The following is a 9,239-nucleotide window of genomic DNA, read 5'->3' as shown; positions in this document are numbered from 1 at the left end:
AGAGCAAGGATCCTTCCTCGTGATTATGGAATGAAAAATAATCCATGTTTAGTGGGTAACATGATGTGCTGGCATGGAACAATCTCAATCTGGTTATAAACAGAACATACATTAATTTCTTAAGCTAAAGACAATTTTCCATGCAAGTGTCATCAGGGATCAAAGTGGGCCATTTAGACTTCTTTTGAAAACGACGGTCCACGAATGTGGGCCGTCGGCAGACCCGCACTATCACACGAGTGGGGCGACGTGTGACGTCCACGTGTCTCCATCAATTGGAACAAAAAGTGTAGACTATAAACAAAAAAATCAGGATAATGATTAGGATTGAGAATTAAATTAAACTACATTTTCTTTATGTCATAATCCAGTGTTACCAACATACATGAATTTCTAGCTTGCTCAGTGGTTAACACTGAAGTTCGGTGCATAAGCCAATTCTATCACCTGATTTAATGCACATGGCCATTGATCTAGACCATCCATTAATTATGTCAGCGCTTATGAGTTGCTCTTGGAAATCTTTTCAATCAGGCCATCCTAACCATTGGATCAAATAATGTTGTATTAACGGTCCATTAAAAAAATTCATTGATTAGGTGTTTGAGGAGGTTTGATGGTTGCGATCTTTTGGCCAGGGCCAATCGAAGACGTGGACCATGGATTGGACGGTTCTGATCAATGCGCACGGTCACCGACTGGATGATGGAGAGGCGGATATACACTGAGATGCAGTGTATAATTTTAATAAATTCCAATGGTTTGAGCTCGTTTGTGGCCACCCAACTCAAGTGCTGATGATTCCATACATGGAATATAGAAGAGTAGTGATTTACAGGCCAATGAGCTTTTCTCGATGCTGACGCCACCTCCAATCCAACCTTTTCAAGGGAACAGGACACAATCTCAGCCACTATCCCTTCCCTTAAATGGGCCTTCGCCACGTGTTAAAGGTAAGAAGAACCGAGCACTTGTCTTTTGGACACAAAAAGGAGAATACCCATGGAAGGAAAAGAAGATAAAATAAAAGTTGGGAATTAGAGTTTTTTTCGTCTCAACCACCCCATGTGTTTGATTAGGACAGGACCATAGTCATCCGTCCACTGCAAATATGCGTGTATGTAGCTAATCCAGACTGTCCAGATTGTGGGGCCCATTGCTGATGGAGCATTGTTAAATAATGATCTCATCGATAAGCAATCCATATTCATTGGACAAGTCCAATGCTTCAGACCATACCATCAGTGGGTTTGGCTGTGTACCATGCATCCAAGGTGGGCCCCACAATTTCTACCGTCCCGATTCATGGATGTATGCTACATGTACGTGGATAAGCCACCAACTTTTGAACAGAACGATGGTAAACTATCACGCTAGTCCGTTTACTAGAAAATACTCTGGCAGTGGTTGATGCTTCTTACGCTTGCACGCTAAAATTGTACAATGGGAAAACGTATAACTCAGATGGGACCGTTCAATTCATGGGATATAATCCACAAATCTACTGAACATGTAATTGTATCTAGCTGATTGTTGGAGATCTAATGAAAGGTTGAAAATGGAAAAATCATAAACCGTCCAAATTTAAGAAAATATTGTGTATTTAATCAACGGTTAAAATCCTCTAATCAATCTAAATATAAGTATATAAGCCATCCAGATTAGGTCCCACTGTTTTGATGAATTATCTTCTGTAGTTGTAAGCTACGTATAAATTTTGTGTGTGCATGCGTGTGGAATATCACAGTCTACCAGAGTACATAAGATGGATATCACCTGAGCTTTTGATCTTCCTGATTTTTACCTTCCTGTCGTATTGTAGTCTTGAAAAACTGATGGACGGTGTGAATTTGTCACGGTCATCAGGTAATCCGCTACCGTTGGACTGTATAGTAGGCGGATTCGTTCAGGTGGAGGGCCATGACAGTTGGGCCCAACTTGATGCATCTGTTGTATATCTACACTGTCCATCCGTTGTTAAATATCATTTTAGGAGACTAGATAAAAAATAAAGCAGATCCAAATCCCAGGTGGACCACGCCACAGAAAAAAGTGGTAATTGAACTCCCACCATTAAAAACTTCCTAGGGCCCACCATAATGTTTATTTATCATCCAACCTATTTATAAGTTAAAAAAAGACTTGGATGAATGGTAAAAATCAATGTCAGTTTGATCCAAAACTTTTGTGGGTCATAAGAAGTTTTTAATTTTCAATTACCACTGTTTTCCTATGTTATGGTTCATCTGAGATTTGGATCTGCTTCTTTTTTTTGGATCAATCACTAAAATGATCTTTTAAAACTGATGGACGGTGTGGATATACAAAAGATACATTGACATGGGCCCCACGGTCACTGCCTGACCAAACTTGTGTTACCCCGACCTGACCGAAGCCGCTCCCGACTGTATCATCAGAAAAACTTCGATACTCTGGCTGAGTTTTAAACTTCATACACTTGCACTCAAAATTGTACATCGTAATTTAAACTACACGACTCAAATATTGGGCCCCACCAATGAACGGTCAATTAACTGAAAAATAAACTGAATTGATTTATATTTATTTATTTATTTATAACTTGTTAGTAAGATAAACTGAATTGTTGTTCTAACTGGTCGATTAGTTTTTCGAGGTCACTTCATACTCTGGCAGGAAATGACAATTGATAAGTATTCACGAACAAATTGTACACGTGGCACATCTATCAGGAACTGAACCGAATAAACCGTAAATCTGATCTGTCGAATAATCCTAACATCTGATTTCTGTGGGTACCTGTTTGTTGAAATAACACCATTCGATTTCTTTTTTTAATTTTAACCGTCCAATAAATGTCCATCAATCCAATAATCGGATAATAAAATACGTGCAATTTTCAGTTCATAATACATCTAAAAGACCCATAATTTAAAAGGTTTAATTGGAATTACGTACTATGCACGTACGCACTTTCTAAATAAATATTAAGTGCCTGTGTATCATCCATCGCACCCTACCAGAGTAACAAAGTTTTTCTTTCCATGGGATTTGGGCAGTCCAATTTCAAGTGCATATATGCCACGTGTACAATTTTGAATGAACATGATATGAGCCACTCACCCTTAGCCACGGCATATGTTTATCGGGGAAGATATTACGTACAACCAGTTGTAATATAAGTTAAGGTCCATCCAATAAATAACTTCCGAATTTTCATGTGTGTGCAAAATCCAACCCGTCCAATAGGTTGATTCATAGTAGAATATAACGTTGTACAAAATTGGCTCAGACCACATTAGTATTTTTATATTTATCAATGTTTAGAAATTGATTTATAAAGTGTGGTCCACCAGATGAGTAGACGGGGGTGATTTTTGTACTAGGAGATACTCATGGAGGGTTCAACCTATTGGAAGGTTTGGATGTCAAATGCACTTAATATTTTGGAAATTATAAGGTGAGTAAACTATAACATGTAATCCAAGCGGTTGGATTCCACCTCATGCATTACCAACAGTGTTGGAAAAGGACGTACCAAACACACACACACACACTCTCTCTCTCTCTCTCTCTCTCTCTCTCTCTCTCGTGGCTTCTTACTTATAGATCCCATGACTCTTTGTTTTTTCATCATGTGACCCTTCACAGCTGCTATTTAAGCTGATTATCAACTTCTCCTTGCTTCTCTTCATTTCTAACCAAGACATTTCAGTGTTCCTCCTGTCTACACTCCAAAGATGATGCCCCCACAGCAAGAGACGGAGACCGTTGGCCGTATCCCAGCCGTCAGCCGATTGGAGAACGTCTCTGTCCATGCCGAGCCGACGGGGTTTGAACTCTGCGACACGACTAGCAATTTGAACGGTCGGATCGAAGCCTGTATGCCAGAACAGCCACGGACGGCTGCATGCGGACGTTCAATCATTTGGAAAACGTTGCACCCTGTGACATTGAAGGTGGGATTATGATTTAGGTTAATGCAGTGATTTTGTTATGTGTAGACGGTGGGGATCATCCGCCGCCATTTTCTGACGGTGATGATTCAGCCACTGTTTGCATGGCATGCATGGGTAGAAATCCGAACCACCCAAATCGTACCCATCAGAGCGATTTTCTTTTCTTTGGTCCTCCCACAATGGGCCCATGATCTGGATGGTCTGGATTGATGTTCACACATGCCACGTTTACGTGGGTGAGTCACCACCACTTAGGCCGCATGTCTCCTTCTTCTTTTTACTGTATGATGGTTAAGCTACTGGCGCAACATGCGCACGTTAGCAAAGACCCAGCACGGGGCTAACGTGGGTTGTGCTAAAATACGCAGTTCGAGGACGTGGCGTACAGTATAGACCTGCCATCGCCCGCGCCCAAGCCGGACCGGGCCTTACTCAGCGGCGTGACCGGGATCGTGCGGCCAGGAGAGCTCCTGGCCATGATGGGCCCATCTGGCAGCGGGAAGACCACCCTCCTTACCGCCCTCGCTGGCAGGCTCCCGGGCAAGATCTCGGGCAGCATCACGTACAACGGTAAGCCCTTCTCCGGTTCAGTCAAGCGTCGAACCGGGTTCGTCACCCAAGACGACGTGCTCTACCCACACCTAACCGTCCTCGAGACGCTAACGTACGCCTCTATGCTAAGGTTACCCAAGAAACTCACCAGGCAAGAGAAACTCGACCAGGCCGAGTCGGTCATAGTGGAACTCGGTCTGACTCGGTGCCGTAACAGTATCGTTGGTGGGCCCCTCCTGCGGGGCGTATCGGGTGGAGAGCGTAAGCGGGTCAGTATCGGGCACGAGATGCTGGTGAACCCGAGCCTGCTGTTGTTGGACGAGCCAACGTCCGGTCTGGATTCGACCACGGCCCAGCGGATCGTGGCCACCCTGCAGGGGCTGGCGAGAGGTGGGCGGACCGTCGTGACTACCATACATCAGCCATCCAGCCGTTTGTACCGGATGTTCGATAAGGTGGTGGTCTTATCGGAGGGGTACCCGATTTTCAGTGGGAGCGCGGCTCGGGCATTGGATTATTTCGGGTCTATCGGTTACGTATCGGGTCCGGCCGTTAATCCTGCGGATTTTCTCCTCGATCTTGCCAACGGTATGGAATATTATTACTTTTTGGAATGCTATGCTCGCGCTTGAGAAAAAGTAACCTATGCGCTCATTGATTGGTCCACCAGGTGGGTCTCTTGATGTGTGGACCAATCAATCATCAGTTGGGTTGATCTACTCTGCATTGTGCTCAACATTCACCTTGTGCATATGGCCAACGTGTCAGATGTGCACAGCATACAACCGTCGGAAAGGTATGGCCCACCATGAAAATAACTTGATGCAAACCTCAGTCTGATCCATTCATCAGGTAGGCCACACTGATTGATCTACGTGGGAAACCTCATGAGTGAAATAACCTGATTTTTTACCTATATAATCCTCATGGTGGGCCTCTTCTTTTGGATGGATTGGATTTTGTCCAAATGGAGACATGTTGACCATATGCACAAGGTGGGCCATATCTTTATTAACCATAGAGATGTATTTAATCTGTTTTTTAAATAATAATTTTTATTTGGGGTATATTTCCCACTTCTATTTTGGGCATCTGTTTTGAAACCTTTCGAATTTGGAAAATATGGTGGTCCATACTATCAACCGTTCACATAAATTCGATCCGGGCCCACCAATTGAGGTACCATATCATGGAGCATCTTAAAATTAGAAATCTATGATGGCCCACTTTTCAACGGTAAAAGTTCATTGATCAGAGAACACATGCTCCTCGTGAACGGTATCCATCAAAGCCCTTTTATTTTTGCATTTCCGTAGCCAGGAAAATACCATCCACACCATGAAAATTTCTTTCATCTTGCGGCAGTCATTCATGTATAGTCGATCACAACCGTACATTCCAGGAAGGAAAAAAAAAAGGAAGATCAAGATCATGCATCATCATGTGGATTTTGTCCACGTGGAGACATGTTGACCATATACGTAAGGTGGGCTGTATCTTTTATTATCCAGTGAGGTTTATTTAAGCTATTTTTAAAAAAATATATATTTTTTTGGGTATATATTTTGGCATCTGTTTTGATACCGTTCAAATTTGGAAAATATGGTGGTCCCTACTATCGAACCGTTCACATAAAACAATTCGATCCGGACCCACTAAATGAGGTGCCGTATCATGGAGCATCTTAAAATTAGAAATCTATGATTGCGCACTTTTCAACCGTTAAAGTTCATTGATCAGACGTATAGGATCATCTGGTCCGATCAATTTCTTTGGTCCACCCACCTAATCAGAGAACACATGCTCCTCGTGATCTGCATCCATCAAAGCCCTTTATTTTAGTATTTCTGTAGCCAGAAAAAATACCAGGTACTCCACGAAAATTTCTTTCATCTAGGGTGGTCATTCATGTATAGTCCATCACAACCGTACATTCCACAAAAATAAATCAAGATCGTCCATTACCATCTTGGAGTGGTGTGCATCTCGATGCACTGTAGGTGATGATCAACTATACACAAAACAATGGTGTATTTGCCTTATCTTTTTCTTTGGACGGTTGTTAACGGTTGATATACACGCAGGTGTGATACTGGACACAAAGCAAGGGGATCAACTCGAGAATCATGCTCGGCCAGAATCCGACGATCAGAATTCGATGAGACAGTCTCTCATATCGTCTTATAAGAAGATCCTATACAATGGATTGAAGGCTGAGATTCACCAAAATTGCATGGACCCGAATCTATATTCAGAAGGAAAACCATCTTTCCGGGGTAAGTTTGTTTCTCAATTAATGAATCCACATGTTGTTTACACTCAATAGTTAGGTGGGCCCCACATGTGATCAGATTTTAGAAAGATGGTCCCCACATTTTTCAACTGTCTGATAAAGATGGTCACATGATTTTAGTAAAGATGGTCCACTCCCTTTTCTTCTTTTTTTTCAACCGTTTGATCGAGATTGCATGGTTTTGACAATTGCTGGCACAAATGATTTCATGTGGACTCGGGCCACTCCACACGTGTGGGGGAAACGCACGTGCGTATTGAATGTGGACCGTTTCCAATCTTGTATACACGTGTGCCCAGTTGATGAGTGGAATAGATTGATGTTTAGGCCTGACCATATTGGGTAATGGGCCCATAAGATGAATGCATCCAATTGAGACTTTGATCTAACAATCAACGGCTGTGGCAGGTTCTGATGATCAATGGACCACAAGCTGGTGGGAGCAGTTCAAGGTTTTGCTGATAAGGGGTCTGAAAGAGAGAAAACATGAATCCTTTTCGGGTCTGAGGATTTTTCAGGTCATGTCCGTTTCCATTCTTTCGGGTCTCATGTGGTGGCATTCGGATCCTTCCCACATTCAAGATCAGGTAAATGGAGTTATCTCAACATTTCCTACCGTCGATCTGGGCCATTCATCTGGTGTGGCCCACCACTTACGCCATGTGTTTCAATTGTCGGGCCGGTCGGATCAATGAACACGTGTGTCCCACTTCATGACCAGACTGGAAATGGGCCCCACCTGGCGTGGAATAACGTCTCACGTACGTCTTACCAAAATTTTCCTACTGTTGGCACGTGTAAAACCTAAGAGTGGCCCACCACGTATGTGCAATGGCATGAAATCAAGGCCGTTCCGATCATCAGGTAACCGTCCATTTTAATGTGGACTGTTGTTCAATTCATTTTAACCGTCCATTTCCAGTAAATGTGTGTCCATTTAATAACAAACTAGCCCAATTTTCGGGATATGCCAAATTAAGGTTGTGGCCCATCTGATGAACGGATCAGATCTCGTATACACTCACCACATTTGATTCCATTAACGAAGTTTAAAGTTCAAATGAAAGCTTGCATAAGATGCTACAATTATCAACGGTGATGATCTCCCTGCAGGTGGGCCTCCTTTTCTTCTTTTCCATTTTCTGGGGTTTCTTCCCTCTCTTCAACGCGATCTTCACCTTCCCTCAAGAGCGATCGATGCTGATCAAGGAACGGTCCTCGGGCATGTACCGTCTATCGTCCTACTTCTTCGCGCGCATGGCCGGCGACCTGCCAATGGAACTCATCCTCCCAACGATCTTCATGATCATCACGTACTGGATGGGCGGCCTCAGTCCGTCGCCGACCAACTTCATCCTGACCGTCCTTGTCATCCTCTACAACGTCCTAGTCTCCCAAGGACTGGGCCTGGCTCTTGGGGCCGTCTTGATGGACGTCAAGCAAGCAACCACGTTAGCGTCCGTGATCATGCTCACATTCCTTCTAGCAGGTGGATACTACGTGCAACATATCCCACCGTTCATCGCATGGCTGAAATACATTTCCTTGAGTTATTACTGCTACAAGCTTCTCTTAGGAGTGCAATACACTGATCATGATTACTATGAGTGTGGGCCAGGGGTCACATGCAAGATTGCTGATTTCCCAATCATCAAGCATCTGGGCCTTGGCAATAAGGGCTATGATTTGATGGCCTTGACCCTGATGTTGGTGGGGTATAGGCTTGTGGCTTATTTGGCTTTAAGGAAGGGCCCACTTCATTAATCATGGCCAAATAAGATTAAGGGTTGGAAAAACAAGATTACATCCTTAATCAAAATTGTGTTCTTCAAATTGATTTTTGGGGGATGACTTCAATACATTGTTTGGGAAGAAGATTTCTTATACGCCGACGGTGCGGTGCGGTGTGTAATGGTTTTCGGGTTCAAACCCGTTTGGTTTGGTCGGTGATGCGTGTTAGGGTTTAGGTGTTGTTTAATTATTGTAATCTTTTTTTTTCTTTTCTTTTCTTTTCTTGTTTAAAATGTATGTATATCATAGAACTTGTTATATGCAAATGTTGAAGATTACTAAATGTGAAATAATAAGGTGTTTGATTTTCTTAAAAGTGGAGAAAGCAGATATGATAGTATTGAAATAGACCAATGGATTATTGTTTAATTATTGTAATCTTTCTTTTTTTTTAAAAATTGTATATATATCATAAAACTTGTTATATGGAAATGTTGAAGATTACTAAATGTGAAATAATAATGTGTTTGATTTTCTCATAAGCGGAGAAAGCAGATATGATCGTATTGAAATAGACCAACGGGATTATGATCTATGGTGCTTCTTGTTTTTAAAGCAACGTGCGTTCGGGGCGGTAGTATAAAAATATAATTTCCCATCTCTCCATGTAGCTTTCTTGTTGAAAATCAAGAACACGAAAATTGTATCTAGAGCTACTTAAAATC

At 42.5% G+C, this 9,239-nt stretch overlaps 1 protein-coding gene across 2 annotated transcripts; it reads left to right on the top strand.

Moving 5' to 3' along the window:
* Positions 1-3,590: 3,590 nt before the first annotated feature.
* LOC131235021 (ABC transporter G family member 21) lies at positions 3,591-8,890 on the top strand. Of its 2 annotated transcripts, XM_058232098.1 has the most exons (5): positions 3,595-3,938; positions 4,307-5,078; positions 6,575-6,766; positions 7,192-7,370; positions 7,897-8,890. In XM_058232098.1, the coding sequence occupies exons 1-5, from the start codon at positions 3,720-3,722 to the stop codon at positions 8,545-8,547; spliced, it is 2,013 nt and encodes a 670-aa protein (XP_058088081.1). In that variant the 5' UTR covers positions 3,595-3,719; the 3' UTR covers positions 8,548-8,890. The 2 variants fall into 2 exon arrangements, with proteins under 2 accessions (XP_058088082.1, XP_058088081.1); XM_058232099.1 differs by lacking the exon at positions 7,192-7,370 and having other exon boundaries at positions 3,591-3,938; positions 7,897-8,514.
* Positions 8,891-9,239: the final 349 nt, after the last annotated feature.

Source organism: Magnolia sinica, chromosome 19 (assembly GCF_029962835.1).
Source record: "Magnolia sinica isolate HGM2019 chromosome 19, MsV1, whole genome shotgun sequence".
NCBI lineage: Eukaryota > Viridiplantae > Streptophyta > Magnoliopsida > Magnoliales > Magnoliaceae > Magnolia > Magnolia sinica.
This window is presented reverse-complemented; position numbering and strand designations above follow the sequence as displayed.